Source organism: Zea mays, chromosome 2, assembly GCF_902167145.1.
Source record: "Zea mays cultivar B73 chromosome 2, Zm-B73-REFERENCE-NAM-5.0, whole genome shotgun sequence".
In the NCBI taxonomy this organism is placed as follows: Eukaryota; Viridiplantae; Streptophyta; class Magnoliopsida; order Poales; family Poaceae; genus Zea; species Zea mays.
The window spans coordinates 209,794,722-209,816,467 of NC_050097.1; the positions used below are offsets into that span (position 1 = coordinate 209,794,722).

Sequence of the window (21,746 nt, forward strand, 5' to 3'; positions counted from 1 at the left end):
AAATGTGGATCCCCGAGGGTACCAAAGCCCAAACTTAGGAGTATAAGCTAAATATCTCAAGATTCGTTTTACGGCCGTAAGGTGGGATTCCTTAGGGTCGGATTGGAATCTTGCACACATGCACACGGAAAGCATAATGTCCGGTCGAGAAGCACATAAATAGAGTAAAGAACCTATCATCGACCGGTATACCTTTTGATCCACGGACTTACCTCCCGTGTCGAGGTCGAGATGCCCATTGGTTCCCATGGGAGTCTTGATGGGCTTGGCATCCTTCATCCCAAACTTGGTTAGAATGTCTTGAGTGTACTTCGTTTGACTGATGAAGGTGCCCTCTTGGAGTTGCTTTACTTGGAATCCTAGAAAATACTTCAACTCCCCCATCATAGACATCTCGAACTTTTGAGTCATGATCCTACTAAATTCTTCACAAGTAGATTCGTTAGTAGACCCAAATATGATATCATCAACATAAATTTGGCATACAAACAAATCATTGTCAAGAGTTTTAGTGAATAGAGTAGGATCGGCCTTTCCGACTTTGAAGCCATTAGCGATAAGGAAATCTCTAAGGCATTCATACCATGCTCTTGGGGCTTGCTTGAGCCCATAAAGCGCCTTAGAGAGTTTATAAACATGGTTAGGATACTCACTATCTTCAAAGCCGGGAGGTTGCTCAACATAGACCTCTTCCTTGATTGGTCCATTGAGGAAGGCACTTTTCACGTCCATTTGATAAAGCTTAAAGCCATGGTAAGTAGCATAGGCTAATAATATGCGAATTGACTCAAGCCTAGCTACGGGTGCATAGGTTTCACCGAAATCCAAACCTTCGACTTGGGAGTATCCCTTGGCCACAAGTCGTGCTTTGTTCCTTGTCACCACACCATGCTCATCTTGCTTGTTGCGGAAGACCCATTTGGTTCCTACAACATTTTGGTTAGGACGTGGAACTAAATGCCATACCTCATTTCTAGTGAAGTTGTTGAGCTCCTCTTGCATCGCCACCACCCAATCCGAATCTTGTAGTGCTTCCTCTACCCTGTGGGGCTCAATAGAGGAAACAAACGAGTAATGCTCACAAAAATGTGCAACACGAGATCTAGTGGTTACCCCCTTATGAATGTCGCCGAGGATGGTGTCGACGGGGTGATCTCGTTGAATTGCTTGGTGGACTCTTGGGTGTGGCGGCCTTGGTTCTTGCTCATCCTCCTTTTCTTGATCATTTGCATCTCCCCCTTGATCATTGTCGTCGTCTTGAGGTGGCTCATTTGCTTGATCTTCTACTTCATCAACTTGAGCTTCAACCTCATTTTGAGTTGGTGGAGATGCTTGCGTGGAGGAGGATGGTTGATCTTGTGCTTTTGGAGGCTCTTCGGATTCCTTAGGACACACATCCCCAATGGACATGTTCCTTAGCGCTATACACGGAGCCTCTTCATCACCTATCTCATCAAGATCAACTTGCTCCACTTGAGAGCCGTTAGTTTCATCAAACACAACGTCACATGAGACTTCAACTAGTCCAGTGGACTTGTTAAAGACCCTATATGCCCTTGTGTTTGAGTCATAACCAAGTAAAAAACCTTCTACAGTTTTAGGAGCAAACTTAGATTTTCTACCTCTTTTAACAAGAATAAAGCATTTGCTACCAAAAACTCTAAAATATGAAATGTTGGGCTTTTTACCGATTAGGAGTTCATATGATGTCTTCTTGAGGATTCGGTGTAGATACAACCGGTTGATGGCGTAGCAAGCGGTGTTGACCGCCTCGGCCCAAAACCGATCCGATGTCTTGTACTCATCAAGCATGGTTCTTGCCATATCCAATAGAGTTCGATTCTTCCTCTCCACTACACCATTTTGTTGTGGGGTGTAGGGAGAAGAGAACTCATGCTTGATGCCCTCCTCCTCAAGAAAGCCTTCGATTTGAGAGTTCTTGAACTCCGTCCCGTTGTCGCTTCTAATTTTCTTGATCCTTAAGCCGAACTCATTTTGAGCCCGTCTCAAGAATCCCTTTAAGGTCTCTTGGGTTTGAGATTTTTCCTGCAAAAAGAACACCCAAGTGAAGCGAGAATAATCATCCACAATAACTAGACAGTACTTACTCCCGCCGATGCTTATGTAAGCGATCGGGCCGAATAAATCCATGTGTAGGAGCTCCAGTGGCCTGTCGGTCGTCATGATGTTCTTGTGTGGATGATGGGCTCCAACTTGCTTCCCTGCCTGGCATGCGCTACAAATCCTGTCTTTCTCAAAATGAACATTTGTTAATCCTAAAATGTGTTCTCCCTTTAGAAGCTTATGAAGATTCTTCATCCCAACATGGGCTAGTCGGCGGTGCCAGAGCCAACTCATGTTAGTCTTAGCAATTAAGCAAGTGTCGAGTTTAGCTCTATCAAAATCTACCAAGTATAGCTGACCCTCTAACACTCCCTTAAATGCTATTGAATCATCACTTCTTCTAAAGACAGTGACACCTACATCGGAGAATAGACAGTTGTAGCCCATTTGACATAATTGAGAAACAGAAAGCAAATTGTAATCTAATGAATCTACAAGAAAAACATTAGAAATGGAATGGTCAGGTGATATAGCAATTTTACCAAGACCTTTGACCAAACCTTGATTTCCATCCCCGAATGTGATAGCTCGTTGGGGATCTTGGTTTTTCTCGTAGGAGGAGAACATCCTTTTCACCCCTGTCATATGGTTTGTGCACCCGCTATCGAGTATCCAACTTGAGCCCCCGGATGCATAAACCTACAAACCAAGTTTAGTTCTTGACTTTAGGTACCCAAATGGTTTTGGGTCCTTTGGCATTAGACACAAGAACTTTGGGTACCCAAACACAAGTCTTTGACCCCTTGTGCTTGCCCCCAACATATTTGGCAACTACTTTGCCGGATTTGTTAGTCAACACATAAGATGCATCAAAAGTTTTAAAAGAAATATCATGATCATTTGATGCACTAGGAGTTTTCTTCATAGGCAACTTAGCACGGGTTGGTTGCCTAGAGCTAGATGTCTCACCCTTATACATAAAAGCATAATTAGGGCCAGAGTGAGACTTCCTAGAATGAATTCTCCTAATTTTGCTCTCAGGATAACCGGCAGGGTACAAAATGTAACCCTCGTTATCCTGAGGCATGGGAGCCTTGCCCTTTACAAAATTAGACAATCTTTTAGGAGGGGCACTAAGTTTGACATTATCTCCCCTTTGGAAGCCAATGCCATCCTTGATGCCAGGGCGTCTCCCATTATAAAGCATACTACGAGCAAATTTAAATTTTTCATTTTCTAAGTTATGCTCGGCAATTTTAGCATATAATTTAGCTATATGATCATTTTGTTGTTTAATTAAAATCATGTGATCATGAATAGCATCTACATCAATATCTCTACATCTAGTGCAAATAGTGACATGCTCAATGGTAGATGTAGAGGGTTTGCAAGAATTAAGTTCAACAATCTTAGCACGTAGTATATCATTCTTATCTCTAAGATCGGAAATTGTAACTTTGCAAGCATCAAAATCTTTAGCCTTAGCAAGCAATTTTTCATTTTCAATTCTAAGGCTAGCAAGAGAAATGTTTAATTCTTCAATCCTAGTAAGCAAATCATCATTATTATCTCTAGGGTTGGGAATTGAAACATTACAAACATGTGAATCAACCTTAGCATTTAAACTAGCATTTTCATTTCTAAGGTTGTCAATCATCTCACGGCAAGTGCTTAGCTCACTAGATAGTTTTTGACATTTTTCTACTTCTAGAGCATAAGCATTTTTAACCTTGACATGTTTCTTGTTTTCTTTAATTAGAAAATCCTCTTGGGAATCCAAACGGTCATCCTTTTCATGAATAGCACTAATCAATTCATTTAATTTTTCTTTTTGCTCCATGTTAAGATTGGCAAAGAGGGTACGCAAATTATCCTCCTCATCACTAGCATTATCATCACTAGAAGACTCATATTTAGTGGAGGAGTTAGATTTAACCTTCTTCCGTTTGCCGTCCTTTGCCATGAGACACTTGTGGCCGACGTTGGGGAAGAGGAGTCCCTTGGTGACGGCGATGTTGGCGGCGTCCTCGTCGTCGGAAGAGTCGCTTGAGCTTTCGTCGGAATCCCACTCCCGACAAACATGGGCATCGCCGCCCTTCTTCTTGTAGTACCTCTTCTTCTCCTTTCTTCTCCCTTTCTTGTTGTCGTCCCTGTCACTATCACTTGATAATGGACATTTAGCTATAAAGTGACCAGGCTTACCACACTTGTAGCAAACCTTCTTGGAGCGGGACTTGTAGTCTTTCCCCCTCCTTTGCTTGAGGATTTGGCAGAAGCTCTTGATGACGAGCGCCATTTCCTCATTGTCGAGCTTGGAGGCGTCTATTGGTTGTCGACTTGGTGTAGACTCCTCCTTCTTTTCCTCCGTCGCCTTGAATGCGACGGGTTGAGCTTCGGATATGGAGGGATCATCAAGCTCGTTGATCTTCCTCGAGCCTTCGATCATGCACTCAAAACTTACAAAATTCCCTATAACTTCCTCGGGGGTCATTTTAGTATATCTAGGATTACCACGAATTAATTGAACTTGAGTGGGGTTAAGGAAAATGAGAGATCTTAGAATAACCTTAACCATTTCGTGGTTGTCCCACTTCTTGCTCCCGAGGTTGCGCACTTGGTTCACCAAGGTCTTGAGCCGGTTGTACATGTGTTGTGGCTCTTCCCCTTTGCGAAGCCGGAACCGGCTGAGCTCCCCCTCGATCGTTTCCCTCTTGGTGATCTTTGTGAGCTCATCTCCCTCGTGCGCGGTTTTGAGCACATCCCAAACCTCCTTGGCGCTCTTCAACCCTTGAACTTTGTTATACTCCTCTCTACTTAAAGAGGCGAGAAGTATTGTTGTTGCTTGAGAGTTGAAGTGCTCGATTTGGGCCACCTCATCCTCATCATAGTCTTCATCCCCTACGGATGGTACCTGTGCACCAAAATCAACAACATCCCATATACTTTTGTGGAGCGAGGTTAGATGAAATCGCATTAAATCACTCCACCTAGCGTAATCTTCACCATCAAAAGTTGGTGGTTTGCCTAATGGGACGGATAGTAAAGGTGTATGTTTAGAAATGCGAGGGTAGCGTAGGGGGATCTTACTATACTTCTTGCGCTCTTGACGCTTAGAAGTGACGGATGTCGCGTCAGAGCCGGAGGTGGATGTTGATGAAGTGTCGGTCTCGTAATAGACCACTTTCCTCATCCTCTTGTGCTTGTCCCCACTCCGATGCGGCTTGTGAGAAGAAGATTTCTCCTTCTTCTCTTTGTGGTGAGAAGAAGATTTCTTCTCCTTCCCTTTGTTGGAGGAGCTCTTCTTCTTCTCCTTCCTCTTGGTGCGGGACTCTTCCGATGAAGTGCTCCCGTGGCTTGTAGTGGGCTTTTCGCCGGTCTCCATCTCCTTCTTGGCGTGATCTCCCGACATCACTTCGAGCGGTTAGGCTCTAATGAAGCACCGGGCTCTGATACCAATTGATAGTCGCCTAGAGAGGGGGTGAATAGGGCGAAACTGAAATTTTCAAATATAAACACAACTACAAGCCGGGTTAGCGTTAGAAATATAAACGAGTCCACGAGAGAGGGTGAAAAACAAATCGCAACCAAATGGAGAGTGTGACACGGGATTTGTTTTACCGAGGTTCGGTTCTTGCAAACCTACTCCCCGTTGAGGAGGCCACAAAGGCCGGGTTTCTTTCAACCCTTCCCTCTCTCAAACGATCCCTCGGATCGAGTGAGCTTTCTCTTCTCAATCACTTGGAACACAAAGTTCCCATAAGGATCACCACAAATTTGGTGTCTCTTGCCTCAATTACAAGTGAGTTTGATCGCAATGAAAGAATCAAGAAAGCACGATTGAAAAAGCCAAGCGACAAATAACACACGTATCACTTTCTCTCTCAAGTCACTAATCACTGATGATCTCTTTTCTCAATTGTGAAACTTGGAGACATGGAAGCTTTGAATGTGTCTTGGAATGGATTGCTAGCTCTTGTATTGAATGTTGAAGGTTGGAATGCTTGGGTTGAGTGAATGGAGGTGGTTGGGGTGGTATTTATAGCCCCCAACCACTTCCTAGCCGTTGCACCATTCCGCCGAGCGCGGACGGTCCTCCCTCCTGGTCCGGACGGTCCGCCCCTGTTGATCAACGGCTGAAAACGCAACGATCAGCAGCAACGGCTATATCAACGGCTATATTGCATTTAATGCATCGTCAGATGTCAGATAGAGTCAGGCGCGGACGGTCCGGTCGTGCACCCCGGACGGTCCGCGCGGACGCTATAATTCATTTTTCCGAACCCGTCACCTTCGGGTTTTTCGGTTCCTCACCTACCGGACGGTCCGCGCCTGAGGCCGGACGGTCCGCGCGAGGTCTCAGACGGTCCGCTCTTTTCCTCCGGACGGTCCATAGTGCAGATTCGGATTTATGCATTGGTTCTGACCGAGGGTCATCCTGGTGGTGCGGACGGTCCGCCGCAAGGGCCCGGACGGTCCGCGCTTGGCCTGTTTTTCCAAAAAGCTTCTCCTGTCCGGAATAATCTATGGTATTCCGGACAGTCGATTTAGTATGTTTGTAGATGAACCTTTGGCACCTGTAGAACATATATTCTAGAGCAAACTAGTTAGTCCAATAATTTGTGTTGGGCAATTTAACCACCAAAATTATATAGGAACCATCTGAAGGGCATCAAGCATGCGGCGAGGCGGGTCATTTTGCCAAGGATTGTCCTGATCGAGCGGATCGCCGTGGCAAAAAGGGCAATGTCAACACAGTGGTCACTAGCAATGAGGAAGACAAAGGGTATGGTAATTTACCTTTTATCTTCTCAGTATTTCAATCACCTAACTGGTGGCTTGATACTGGTGCTAATGTTCATGTGTGTTCTGACATTAACTTGTTCTCTTCTTATCAGGGCACCCGGGATTCTTCCGTGCTAATGGGGAATGGGTCACATGCTTCTGTTCATGGCACTGGCACTGTGGATCTGAAGTTTACTTCGGGAAAGATCGTGCAGCTGAAGAACGTGCATCATGTCCCTTCTATACACAAGAATCTCGTTAGCGGAACCCTTCTATGTAGAGATGGGTTCAAGGTAGTTTTGGAGTCCAATAAATTAGTTGTGTCCAAGTCTGGACAATTTATTGGTAAAGGCTATGATTGCGGAAGCTTGTTCCACTTTTCTTTGTTAGATTTCAATAATAAGTCTGTGAACCATATTTGTGCTAATGTTGATGATCTTGCGAGTATTTGGCATTCTCGTTTGTGTCATATTAATTTTGGCTCTATGTCTCGGCTTGCAACCATGAGTTTAATTCCGAATATCACCATAGTCAAAGGTTCTAAGTGCCATAGTTGTGTGCAGTCGAAGCAACCTCGAAAGCCTCATAAGGCTGCTGAGGAGAGACACCTGGCACCGCTAGAACTCATACATTCTGATCTTTGTGAGATGAATGGTGTGTTGACAAAAGGTGGTAAGAGATACTTCATGACATTGATTGATGATGCGTCTAGATTTTGCTATGTATACTTGCTAAAAACTAAAGATGAGGCTTTAGACTACTTTAAAATCTATAAGGCTGAAGTTGAAAACCAACTAGAGAGAAAGATCAAACGTCTTAGATCAGATCGTGGTGGCGAGTTCTTTCCCAAAGTCTTTGATGATTTCTATGCAGAACATGGCATTATTCATGAGAGGACTCCTCCCTATTCACCCGAGTCAAACGAGATTGCTGAAAGGAAAAACCGTACGTTGACTGACCTGGTGAATACCATGTTAGACACTTGTGGTTTATCTAAGGCATGGTGGGGGGAGGCAGTCCTAACTTCATGTCATGTTCTGAATAGAATTCCTATGGGCAAAGAAGAGAAAACCCCTTATGAGAAGTGGGTTGGGAGAAAACCATCACTTTCATACTTGCGCACTTGGGGGTGCATGGCGAAAGTCAATGTACCAATTAATAAAAAGCGCAAGCTTGGTCCAAGGACAGTGGATTGTGTCTTTCTTGGATATGCTTCGTATAGCATAACATATAGATTTTTAGTAGTTAAATCTGAAGTTCCTGATGTGTATGTTGATACTATTATGGAATCACGTGATGCTACTTTCTTTGAACATATATTTCCAATGAAAGACATTCGTAGCAATTCTAGATACTCTTCTGAGATAACTCCTGAACATAGTACACCTATTGAGAGTTTTGAACAGCCACATGAAATTGTCCTAGAGGAGGATGACAATGATGCTCCTAAAAGGAGCAAGAGACAAAGGGTTGAAAAATCCTTTGGTGATGATTTCATTGTGTAGCTTGTGGACGATACTCCTGAAAGGGAAATGTGCCCTTCGGCCATTTCTAAGTATTTTGGTGATTGAGTGCAAACACAAGTGCTTAAATGTGAATCTATGCCCATGGATGAACAAAGTGAAAATCACAAGTAAAGGTATGTTTCTAAGACTTAGTACATTGGTTTTGTGCACTAATATATTTATCTAAGTGTTAGAAACAGAGAGAAGAAGAAAAGGAGATTGTTGGGTGTGTACAGCCAACAGGCTGTTTCGGTCTGGGGCACCGGACTGTCCGGTGGTGCACCGGACAGTGTCCGGTGCGCCAGGCTGCCTCGACCTGAAGACGCCGCTCTCGGGAATTTGCCGATGGCGTACGGCTAAAATTCACCGGACTGTCCGGTGTGCACCGGACTGTCCGGTGAGCCAACGGTCGGCCGAGCCAACGGTCGGCTGCGGAATCTGCGCGTGACACGTGGTCTGGCCAACGGTCAGAAGGGGGCACCGGACTGTCCGGTGTGCACCGGACATGTCCGGTGCGCCAACGGCTCCCAGATCTGCAACGGTCGACTGCGCTGTTTAAGGAAGGAAATCGGGCACCGGACAGTGTCCGGTGTGCACCGGATTGTTCGGTGCGCCCGACGACAGAAGGCAAGGATGGCCTTCCAGATTTGTTCTCAACGGCTCCTAGCTGCCTTGGGGCTATAAAAGGGACCCCTAGGCGCATGGAGGAGTACACCAAGCATTCCTACAACATTCCTAAGCACCAAGACATCGATCTCGCGCATTCGTTTCATTGTGATAGCATATAGAGCTCTTGTGGAGTTGTGAACTCTTTGAGTTGTGTTGCGAGCTCTTGTTGCTACTTGTGTGCGTGTTGTTGCTCTGATCTTTTGAAGTCTTGTGTGCGTTGCTCATTCCCCCCTTGCTCTGTGTTTCTTTGTGAACTTCAATTGTAAGGGCGAGAGGCTCCAAGTTGTGGAGATTCCTCGCAAGCGGGATTGAGAAAAAGCAAGCAAAACACCATGGTATTCAAGTGGGTCTTTGGACCGCTTGAGAGGGGTTGATTGCAACCCTTGTCCGTTGGGACGCCACAACGTGGAGTAGGCAAGCGTTGGTCTTGGCCGAACCACGGGATAATCCATTGTGTCATCTCTGTGATTGATCTCTTGTGGTATTGCGGTGTTGAGACTCCTTTATAGCCACTTGGCAACTATTGTGCTAACACTTAACAAGTTTTTGTGGCTATAAGTTTAAGTTTTACAGGATCACCTATTCACCCCCCCCCCTCTAGGTGCTCTCAACTCCTACTACCATTGCAGAAGCATTTGCATCTCCAGATGCAGATGATTGGAAAGAAGCAGTTCATAATGAGATGGACTCTATTCTTTCAAATGGTACGTGGGAAGTCACTGATCGACCCTATGGATGCAAACCTGTGGGTTGTAAGTGGGTGTTTAAAAAGAAGCTCAAGCCTGATGGTACAATTGAAAAGTACAAGGCTAGGCTTGTGGCTAAAGGCTATACTCAGAAAGAAGGATAAGACTTCTTTGATACTTACTCACCTGTTGCTAGAATGGCCACTATTCGAGTACCACTTTCTTTGGCTGCCTCGTATGGTCTCCTTGTTCATCAGATGGATGTAAAGACAGCTTTTCTTAATGGAGAGCTGGACGAGGAAATCTATATGGAACAACCTGATGGATTTGTAGTAAAGGGTCAAGAAAGCAAGGTGTGCAAGTTATTGAAATCTTTGTATGGTCTGAAGCAAGCACCAAAGCAGTGGCATGAGAAGTTTGACACGACTCTAACGTCTGCAGGCTTTGCCATTAATGAGGCAGACAGGTGTGTATATTATCGCTGTGGTGGGGGCGAAGGAGTTATATTGTGCTTATATGTTGATGATATATTGATATTTGGCACAAACATTGATGTGATCAATGAAGTCAAGTCTTTTCTATCAAAGAGTTTTGATATGAAAGATCTGGGAGAAGCTGATGTGATTCTAAACATCAAGCTGATTAAGGCAGATGGTGGGATTACTCTCTCGCAATCTCACTATGTTGAAAAGGTTTTGAAGCGATTTGGCTTCTCTGAGTGCAAACCTTATCCAACACCTTATGATCCCAGTGTGACACTGCGAAAGAACAAGAGAATTGGTTTAGACCAATTAAGATACTCTCAGATTGTCGGTTCACTCATGTATCTTGCTGGTGCAACAAGGCCCGATATCTCGTTTGCTGTGAGCAAATTGAGTAGGTTCATGTCAAACCCCGGGACTGATCATTGGCATGCACTTGAGCGGGTTATGCGCTACCTGCAAGGTACAATGAGTTATGGAATTCACTATTCTAGTCAGCATGCAGTACTTAAAGGATATAGTGATTCGAACTGGATATCTGATGCAGACGAGCTTTATGCCACCAGTGGTTATGTCTTTACTATTGGTGGAGGTGCGGTATCATGTAGGTCATGCAAGCAGACCATTTTGACGAGGTCAACCATGGAAGCCGAGCTAGCTGCACTTGACACAACAACCGTTGAGGCAGAATGGTTGCGTGAACTCTTGATGGACTTACCGGTGGTTGAGAAACCAATACCAGCTATCCTTATGAACTGTGACAATCAGACAGTGATTGCTAAAGTGACGAGTTCTAAGGATAATGGAAAGTCATCAAGACATGTCAAAAGACGTTGAAGTCTGTCAGAAAGTTGAGAAACTCTGGAGTTATAAGTGTGACTTATATTTCAACAGATAAAAATCTGGCAGATCCTTTTACCAAGGGACTACCACGTAATGTGATAGAAATCGCATCGAGAGAGATGGTTATGAGACCCGAATAAAGTTGCCATGGTGGAAACCCAGTCTATGTGATCGGAGATCCCGTGAATTAGGTCCTGGGAAGAACAAGCCATTGGTGAACTGAGGAGAGTAACCTTTGACCCTCTCTAAGTAAAGATGCAATACTCTCAAATGCTGTAAGGCAGGTTGGCTTTGTGCCTTAATGTGTTCTGTTGGCTTGTATTAGCGAAGATGTTGTCCTGCAGAACATTCTTTGAAAGAACACACCTATATGAGTTAGACTGTCTAACGTCGCAGTCTATGAGATTTGGGTGATCTCTAGTAAACTCATGAAGAGACCTTGGAGTACGACGTATATGCTCCACCCGAGAAAGGGACTACTGGTAGCCAAGTACTGGTCATGACTTCAAGTGAAACCCATTCACGCAAAACTTGCAATTCAAGGCATAGTCCATTGTCCAAGTTGTGGGTTGGTGTAGCTTGGAGTTCTAGGCAGAAGTTCAACTTAACAGTCTCTGCTGAAAAACTAGTATATTAAACAGTAGTGAACAGTAGCGAAAATTGCAGATGGGCATTTGAGATCTGGTGGGGGATTGTTAGGATTTATGGGCTAGGCCCAATTGAGAAATTCAAATAAATCCCAGAAAAATCACAAAAGCCCATATAAGTGGATGACTAAGGAATAGGTGGAACCAATAGCACCATATTGCTAGCTCTAGTGGAGTAGAGCTAGCTTAAATATGGAAGCCACACTCACTCACCAAGTCATGGATGAGAGGAGAGAGTGTGGAGAGCCACACGCGCGTGCGCTCGCTCGCCTGGCCTGGCCTTGCGGGGGGCCAGGCCGGGGCGAAGGGCGCGGGCGCACGACATGCGCGTGAATGGTCCGCCGAAATCCGGCCCCTCGCCTTGCGGGGGCACGGCTACCTTTTGTCGTTTGATTTTTTGGTTTCTTGGCTGTTACGTTTATCCTAACCGATCGCTATAAAATATCAACTGATTGCGAGATTTTTGTGGGCGGATAAGTTCGGGGGTCGCGGACTCGGCCCTATAAAAGGAGCCCGGCAGTCAGCCTCCAAATCATCCCAGTTTCGCTTTCGCCTCTCTTCATAGCTGAGCCGCCTTTTAGTTCCCTTCGTCCCGACCGCAGAGGTGCATCTGTGATCAGGAGAGCAGGTCTCCGGAACCCTTCGTCTTCTAGATCCTGCACCGGGAGAGGGCGAATAAGGTTTTTGGGAAGCGTCTTCACGCGACTGCTCGTGATCTTCTGACCTCGTCGACCCTGCTGATTTCGCTACTTCGACATCATCGACCCTACTGATTCTGGCGCGCGTCATCTATCAGTAAGTCTAATCAGTACACATCATCTGATTTGACTTTTTATTTCAGTTCTTCTGATTTGGTCATGATTTATATTCAGAATTTAATTTGGAATTTGTCTAATTATTCAACAATTTCTCATATTAGCACTAGCTTACTAACTATGATGGATGAAATGATGATAAATCAACTCATTTTATTTTATAAACCAAACAAAAAAGTGAGAAATGAGAATATAATTGACTAACCATTGCTCAGTTTTTGTTCCTCTATCACAGTCTGAAAATGCAGTTAAGCTGAATAACCATTGCTCAGTTTTGTTCCTCTCTATCGGTAATGGATTAGACGTTTTTTTTACTCGAGAGAGCCAAAACTGAGCAGTAGGGCACGGATTTAAGAGTCTCCTACTATTTTTCATTACTCCAAAATGTTGTGTCAAATCGCTCACTGTCTTGACTCTTCATCGTCTCCACTCTCCACCATCATCTTTGATTCCTGTCTCCGCAGCTTGACCCACAAACGCGACTAGGGCAGTCACCGCGGCGTAGCTGCCGCGTCTTGCCCCGAAACACAACCGTCAACGCCGTCCCGGACCGCAGCAGCGCGGCGCAACCCCAATCGGAGCCGGAGCTAGCGAAGCGAGCGCCTCGCTTCCACAAGTCGCTAGCTGCATCTGGAGCGCCGCCGGCCCGACCAACGCCCGAGCCAGCCGTGGGCGTTCGGCCGCCGATTCCTCTGGGCTCTGGTGGATGGTGATCCCTCTCCTCATCGTATTGTTTCTGTTGGTCCTGTGCGATGTATGTTTAAATGGCTAAGTGGGTGCGATTATTTCGTGGATATTGGCCGGGTAACCCGTAATCCCGCCGTGTCTTAGCAGTAGGTGGAGGATCGATATCTGTGTCCCTGTTGAAAGAATTCTTCGGTTCTTCTTCTCTTTGAGGTGACGAGGACGACATTCTTGGTGGTTGGTGACTTGGTGTAGAAGGAATGGCCTCAAACGAGTGAAATGATGCATCAAAGTGATTTAGTGTAGTGGTACACTGCATGTGAAGCAGTGAGTGTGATATCCGCTGCCAGTAATGCATAGTGTTCGTTCTTTTCCTAGAACATGAATGTGTTTTCTTATGCCAGTTGTAATTAATTGTAATGTGATGGGGAGTTAGTATCCATTTTTAGGATATGCAGTAGTTTTTTCCCTGTGGCAGTGGGGCATATCTGAAATCCTAAGAAAAGAAATTGTTGGTAGTCTGCAATCTTCTGTTTCTTGAAGCAATTCTGAAAACTTCGCTAGTGGATATGTTGTACTTGGAATTGCAAAGGCTGTCTTACATGACTTAGCTTTAACGTTACCCTGTTGCAGTCTTGTAGGAACACACTTGGATGAGGTTACAATACGCGTGGAACGCCATACCCTTCATTCTGCTATTTTGTGCTATCTCCACAAATAAAATCTTCTCCAACAACAAACCTTTCAGCTTCACCATAGCGTCTGCTAGGTCGTTGCTTCAGATTGACCCAAATTCAGGACTTGTTCAGGAGTAAGTTCTAGTTTGTCTTTCACTGCTTCAGGATTTTTCTTTTTTATGTTTAATAGGCTTGGTAATTCATTTTTGGACTTCGTCGCTAACCTGAATGACAGCAAGGTAAAAGTTGGACAAATTTTGGAAGAGGACACCCAAAACATTGTCAATATGACTATGAATGTGTCGTCTGGATGGAGCATTGTGAAAGAAGAACTCATACTTCCTGCTAGAGGTGCCCCTTTCAATAGTTGCCATGCTTCTACTATTGTACAGGTATATGGCCTTCAGATGTTACAGAAGTTTGGAGAAAAGTTTGGAATTTTTCACATGTGATTTTTGACCTTTTCAGATTGAGGAAGACAATTTTTTGGTAGCATATTTCGGTGGATCCAGGGAAGGTGCCCCGGATGTTAAAATCTGGTTACAGAGATATAGTGTGGGTTTAACCCATCCAACATGCTTCTTTTTTGTTCTCTAACACTAGAAGAGCAGTTCTTATTTGGAATATTACATTTGTATAGGATGGTCACTGGCATCCTCCAGTGGTGGCTGATGAACAAGATGGGGTGCCCATGTGGAATCCTGTTTTGTTTCAGCTTCCCTCCCGTGAGCTGCTTCTCTTCTACAAGATTGGTCAAGAAGTTCAGAAGTAAGACTTTATTTGTGACTACTGATCAGTTATCTCTCATTTAAGGCATGCAATGATCTGATGATGAACATTACTTGTTCAGGTGGAGCGGTGCCATGAAAAGATCGTTAGATGGCGGTGTAACCTGGTCACCTAGAGAGCAGTTACCTCCTGGCATCCTTGGTCCTATTAAAAATAAGGCATGCAAATAGATGTGGTGTTTTTCTTGACCTCGCATCTTAGAACAAGTTTCCATTAGTCCCCCCCCCCCCCAAATTATGATGTATCTTTTCTCATGGAACCTAATGCCTGTTCAGAAAAAAAGAAAGATGTAACATAATGCCTACTTTTCCAATGCAGCCTTTCTTGCTTGAAGATGGGCGCCTACTGTGTGGATCATCAGTTGAAAGTTGGAATTCTTGGGGTGCATGGCTTGAGGTAGTCAGTTTGTTGTTTGATTCTATTTTTGCATCTCTTTGTACCCCTTCTGTTAGAAGGGACAGTCCTGGTGTAGTGGTTTGAGCTGTCTCACTGAGTCATCAGGTTGCGGGTTCGACGGCACTAGGTGTGCCCTTTTTTGTGTACCTGTTCCATGATGATGTAAAAATTTACATCTGATTCTATCTAGCACTGCATAACATGGTTCTATGTTCTAACAACTTTTTATCAACAAAGGTTACGAAAGATGCCGGATGGACCTGGAGAAAGTATGGCCCTATATGTATAAAAGGTCAACCACTTGGGGTGATTCAGCCAGTTCCCTACAGGACTGACGATGGAACTATTCGAGTGTTGCTGCGATCATTTGAAACAATTGGTCATGTCTGTATGGCCGATTCCATTGATGAAGGTGTGACATGGAGTTATGTCCGTGAGACTGAGCTTCCAAACCCAAATTCTGGTGAGCCTACTGAACTTTCTGCATGTTTCGGTAGCCTTATAACAGTAATATGTAAATTAAAAAAAAACACAAAAGCACTGTCAGTGTAGTGGTGGAGTTGTGGGTGCATGACTAGGGGATAGGCGAAAGGGCCTCTAGCGTAATGGTTAAGGTTTTCGAGTAGCACCTCTAGTTCTCGGGTTCGATCCCCCTCGGGGGCGAATTTCGGGCTTGGTTAAAAAAATCCCCTCGCTGTGCTCCGCCCGCTATCGGGTTACGTCCCGTGCGCTACCCTCCGGTTGGGCCGTTGTAGAGTGGGCGGTGACGGCCTGCTAGTGATGGGGGCCAGGGTTCGGGGATTTTCTCGGCCGGGACCATGTTTCGATCTCTTCTTAATATAATACCAGGAGGACGGTATTTCCCTCCCTAACCGAGTTTTTTTAATGACTAGATGATAGCAATGGGGCGGATTCAGGTTGAGTGGAGTCTTAGCAGACCTGAACCCGGAATCCAAACTCAAAACCCGAAACCGCCTCCGAACATGGTTCAGGTGATAATCCATCACTATATGGCAATACAAAAAATAATAAGGAATTTCTAGGAACACATGCATGATATATACAAGAGGCAATAAGCAACACATAATTTCACAACTCAACCTAGAGCAAACTTATAGCTTACATAAAAAATTATTAATTAAATATATGGGTTTTTATTCAAAATGATATTTTTTTGACCTCCATTGGGCATCTGTGCATGGAAACCAAAACCTGAAACCGAACCTTATAAGTTTCGGGTCCATGAAACCAAAAACTGTGCGCGCGTGTGTGTGTTGGAGGGGGGATTGAACCCAAACCCGCTGTACCCAAAATTCACGGAGCTTCAACCTGAAACCGCCCCACTGCCATCCCTCTCCACCAGAAAATCCTGGCGTGCACTTATTCAGATGTCTGTGGAGTTTAATGGCTGTATACATCCCTTGTTGGTGAAGAGGACAGAAAGTTCTAAGACATGCCTATGAGGACAGAAACTTCATCTAAACTCTAAAAAGGCCTGGTAGCGACCATCAATCGACGGTTTGATACTTTGATGTTTCAGAAAGTTCTAAGACATGCCTATGAGTTATCAAAGAATATTTTCTAGCTCACGCTTTTCATGTCTGGATGGCACACCTGAAGGGATTGATGGAGTTAAGATGAAGGATGGAAGAGTACTGCTTGCCTACAACACCTTCTCCAGAGGAACGCTCAAGCTTGCAGTATCCTTAAACGACGGTGATTCATGGGACGAAGTAATGACACTAGAGGACACAAAAGGTATGGAGTTTTCGTATCCTGCAGTGATCCAGTCTATGGATGAGCTCATACATGTTACCTATACATACAATCGGACACAGGTTAAGGTAAACGCCTCTGATGCATGCACTAATTTTCTAGCCACAACATTTTTTTTGTTAGCGTGTTTTCTTAAACAGCGTCCTTGAATTCTTTGTAGCATGTTGTTCTTCGACCTAGTTCGATGGTGAAATTGTGAGCCTGCAACTGATGAAGGCCTACGGCTGGCAACTTCAGGACACCCAAATTTATCACCAAATGTTTGGTGTGGGGGGGGGGGGGGGGGGGGGGGGGGGTCATTGCATCGGATTGGCTAGATTATGCTCAGTTGATGTCAAATAAAATGCTTTCAGGTGCTACTTAATGGATTTTTCGAGGTTCATCTAAAAAAAGTAAATACTGTTTAAAATGTTCTGCTTCTTTCTCATCTCGGTTATTGTTCAAATATACTTTTCCTTTGGTTGTGCGTTGGCTTTCACGCTTTAGGACTCCTTTGGAGCATAGTGGTTTTACAGAAACCGTGTAACAAATTTATATGAATCAGTTCATTTTCATAAAAAAAAGAGAGGAAGAAGCAGGGGAAAAAAACTGGCATTCAAGGGGACATGGGTAATGGTAAATGTGTTTCTAAGACTGTCCGCAGAAGATCATGTAAAATAGACGATTTACATTGTAGATAATATTATTTGTAGAGTCAAGTTTGAAATAGAGGATGAGGCATGATAGCTACTGAAGACAGCATTAAAGAAGCATCCATGTAACCGGGTACCTTGTGTAACCTGTTGTTTATCCGGGATATGTCAAGCCACGCCCCTTATATTGCGGAGAAAACATTGAAGTAACACAGGAATCTGTCGCCGGCGTGCTCTTTGTGAAAATTTCGAGCCTCGGCCAGACTTTGATCCTGATGCACGCAATTCTGTGAAAATTTCACTCGTAATTTCGGGTCTCTAAAAACGAAAAACAACTATATCCCTACTTCTACTCTTTTTAGATGGTTGTAAGTTGCAATGTGAAATAGGACATGCAAAGACAAATTTACCTTTCAACAATAATTGTGATTTATCCCTCTTTAAAATGTGATTGCTCTCTAATTATGATTTTACCCCTGTTTTTCTAAAGGAGGGCAAAATCACAATTACAACTGAAAGTTAAATTTATCTTTATATGTTCTATTTCACACTGTTATTGTCATTTAACATAAACAAGAACGTATTTGTTTTTCGTTTTAAAAAGAGAGAGCCGAAATCATGAAATCGAATTTTGAGGGACAAAATCACAGTTGCACTTGTTCCAATTAAATGAAAGTAGTCCGTACAAAAGTTGTGAGTGAAGCTAATGAGCTTGCAAGCCGGCAAGCGGCAAAGAACGTTATTTGTTTATATTATTTTTACGGAACAATTGGATCTATACCATTAAAAAAGATCCAAACTTTAGATATATACCATGGACCCCACATGTCATTGACTCATATGGACCCACATGTAAGTGAGATAATAATGGTATGGATCTAAAGTGGTGATCTTTTAATGGTATGGATCCAAATTTCCCTATTTTTACTTATGGAGTAAAGCGCTTTGCTTTTGCCAGCGTGATTCTTACCCAGTTCTAGAAGGTGTGAGACTTCCTGCTTACGTACGCGCAACAAGGACATGACCGCCGTGCACGCACAAAACAGTGACACCTTGACATCGACATCGTTGGGACATTTACTGCTCTCTCCGGTTGCAGTAAAAATATCTCTGGTTTTGAAAATTATAAAAAGTTAGGAAATGTGTTTTTTATCTCTTGTATCATTGAAAAAAAAACCTACTGAACTCACCTACTCAAGGAAAACTTTCGCTCCACTTTATAAAAAGAAAGTGGGAACTTTTCCAATATCTTTAGCGGCGGAAGGCAAATTGTACAGTACTAACCACTCGCATACACATGTCACGGGCACACGGAAGGTATGTAGAAGTGGCCCGTGATCCACGTATATATACGGCGTGCAGGAAGGCGGCTTTAAATTATTGTCCGCTGGTGGTGTCATGTCACGAGCCCCAGCCCCCAGGACCGGAGGAGTCGTCAGCATCCGGCCCCGCCCGGCCCGGCCCTGGCGGATCGGACATCGGAGGAAATGAACAAAATCCACGCGTGCGCGCGCCCTTGGAGAACGGAGTGCAGACGGCCGGCAACCCGGCAGGTCGGCTGCACGCGGGGCCCGGGCGAGACCGCGAGCGAGGTGTCCCAGTCGGCAAGCCAGGCCGCCACCTTTGGCTGTGGCAGTGTGGTGGAACCCCCGGAGGACAACTTCGTGGCAGTTGCATGGCTTCTTCCCGAACAAAAGACGAGACGAAAAACGTCGGTACGGTACTTACTACTTGGTGTTGCGAGGGGTATTATTACTTGGGGTTTGTCAGGGGGCACTTAGAGCTAGTAACAGTGAGGGCTGTTAAAAAGTAACAAAGCCACTACTTGTCTGTCTACTTTGATCCTCAGCGACAGGAGCTCAGCTCAGCTACCGGGGGCGGACGGTGGTCACTGTTCCTCCCTCGATCGCTTGGCCCAGGGCGCGCGAGAAAGCCGCCAAAGAGCGCGAGGGCACGGGATCGGACGATGCATGCTGCAACGCGCGCGCGCCACGACAGGGGAGCTAGAGCGATGGTTCCGGCGGGACCGGGCCGGGCCGGCTCACGCACCGCGCGCTAGCGGCAGCCAGGACGACACGTCCTTGTCCCCGAAAAGCGGGAGGGCCCGGCCGGACTCGGACTGTTGCGCTTGCGCTGCGGAGCGACGTGTCGTGTGTACCGGACGGGCTCCACGCTTTGGTGGTCTGCCTCCTTCGCCCTGTCGCCGCTGATCCTCGTCGTCGTCGTCGTCCCGCCCGCGATGCAACGCCTCGCTACGCCTCCTCCTGGATTGGACGGCCTACAGTTGTCACGCTTTTGTCTGGATCTGGAAACTTTTTCTATCGAATTATTAAACTGCCATCAAATTATTCTAGCGGTCAAGAAAATTTCTCTGCGCGGTCTATAAAAAAAATCACCTGAGTATGTATGTCCATGATCTTTTGGTTCGTAGTAAAATGGCTAGAGCTAAACTGCGCGCCTCACACCTGTAATAAATACCTGGTGCATGTGAAGCACTCTCTCTAGGTTTAGTGGTACACCAAACAGCGATCTCAGCTGTTTAGACGCCGGGATTATTTATACACTGCGTAGTACGTTTTTCTTTGGTTCCGGAGGGTAGCTTCAAAATATGGCTTCGCGAGCTTCAGATCCACTAGCTTTAACCTTGGGCAACTGATTTGGACGTCCTGGACCCACCGAAATGCATTTTTTTTGTTTGACTCGTTGTAGACAAAGACAGCCGTGTTTGGATGTCCGATCCACCAGAGGTCCGTGGCAAGCCAGGAAATGATTCCTGCCTTCTTTTGTCAGTATGCTATAGAGACCGCGCACCACATCTTTCGTAGAATATCTGGTTTCTTCGCTTTTGATTAAAACCTGTTGTTAGGATTGTTGCAGAGATAAAAATATTGTAGAAACAGTAGAAGTATTATAGATTAAAGCCAAGTGAACATGTTATTTGAGCCTAGAGTTGTTAACGGAGAATCTCCTGTCATGGTTGATCCCCTATACCTGTCATCGCGGGGGAGAAAAATCTCCGTCCGCGTCCCCGTCCCCGTCCTCGTCCCTGCAAAGAGTAACGGGGAGGATTTTCCCTATCCCCATCTCCGAGCGGGGATTTTAGTATCCTCGTACCCGGCTTTGCATATGCATAACAGACATAAGTTTGAGGCCGGAGGCAAGAGCGGTGTGCGGACTTGGACCTGCACGCGCGGCTCGGTCCATGTTGCTCGTCGCCTCGAGCCCTCGACGGTGCTCTACTGCTTTGGTGCTCCCCCCTCCGAATCTCCTATAGATCGAGAGTTTGATAGTCGAGACTACTTGACCGAGTGCTCAGCCTTTGTTGCTCGGCGATTGCTCAGGTTGCTCGGCCTCTGACCCTCCGTTGAGCGGCAATGTGGTGCTAGAACTGGGCGTGACGCAAGCGCGGCAGCGGGCTAGGTCATGACTGTACTAGCTCAGGAAGGACCGAAACGTTCGCTACTCCTACCTTGCTCAGCGCCCGGGCTAGCATGGCTAGATCGGAGTTTGGACTAGGCTAAAGCTGTAGATGCCTGGGTTTGTCTGCCTAAGTGAAAGGGAAATGTGCCCTTGGGCCATTTCTAAGTGTTTTGGTGATTTAGTGTTCAACAAGAGTGCCTAAGTGTAAAAAGATGGACAAAGTACAAATCAAGAATTAAGGTATGTTTCTCAGACTTAGTACATTGTTTTATGGACTAATGTATTGTGTCTAAGTGCTGGAAACAGGAAAAATTCAATTGGAAATGTCTTGGCTCGAGCAGCCAAGAATCTGCTGAGTCTGGGTGCACCGGACAGTGTCCGGTGGTGCACCGGACAGTGTCTGGTGCGCCAGGCTGGCTCGGGCGAAGTGGCCGCTCTCGGGAATTCACCGGCGACGTACGGCTAAAATTCACCGGACTGTCCGGTGTGCACCGGACTGTCCGGTGAGCCAACGGTCGGCCGGGCCAACGGTCGGGCGCGCAATCTGCGCGAGACACGTGGCTGAGCCAACGGCTAGAAGATGGCACCGGTCTGTCCGGTGTGCACCGGACATGTCCGGTGCGCCAACGGCTCCAAGTCTGCCAACGGTCGTCTTCGCTATTTAAGGAAGGAAATCAGGCACCGGACAGTGTCCGGTGTGCACCGGACTGTCCGGTGCCCCCGATGACAGAAGGCAAGAATGGCTTTCCAGATTTGTGCTCAACGGCTCCTAGCTGCCTTGGGGCTATAAAAGGGACCCCTAGGCGCATGGAGGAAAAAAAGCATCCTTTGAGCATCATTGATCACTCACACTTCATTCTTGCGCACTTGTTCAACATT

At 45.6% G+C, this 21,746-nt stretch overlaps 1 protein-coding gene across 1 annotated transcript; it reads left to right on the top strand.

Moving 5' to 3' along the window:
• The first annotated feature begins 12,929 nt into the window (after nt 1-12,929).
• On the top strand, nt 12,930-17,224 carry LOC100304339 (uncharacterized). The gene is made up of 10 exons (NM_001366747.2): nt 12,930-13,202; nt 13,811-13,988; nt 14,090-14,246; nt 14,323-14,409; nt 14,495-14,622; nt 14,705-14,801; nt 14,962-15,039; nt 15,277-15,502; nt 16,660-16,883; nt 16,976-17,224. The coding sequence occupies exons 2-10, from the start codon at nt 13,831-13,833 to the stop codon at nt 17,012-17,014; spliced, it is 1,194 nt and encodes a 397-aa protein (NP_001353676.1). The 5' UTR covers nt 12,930-13,202; nt 13,811-13,830; the 3' UTR covers nt 17,015-17,224.
• Nucleotides 17,225-21,746: the final 4,522 nt, after the last annotated feature.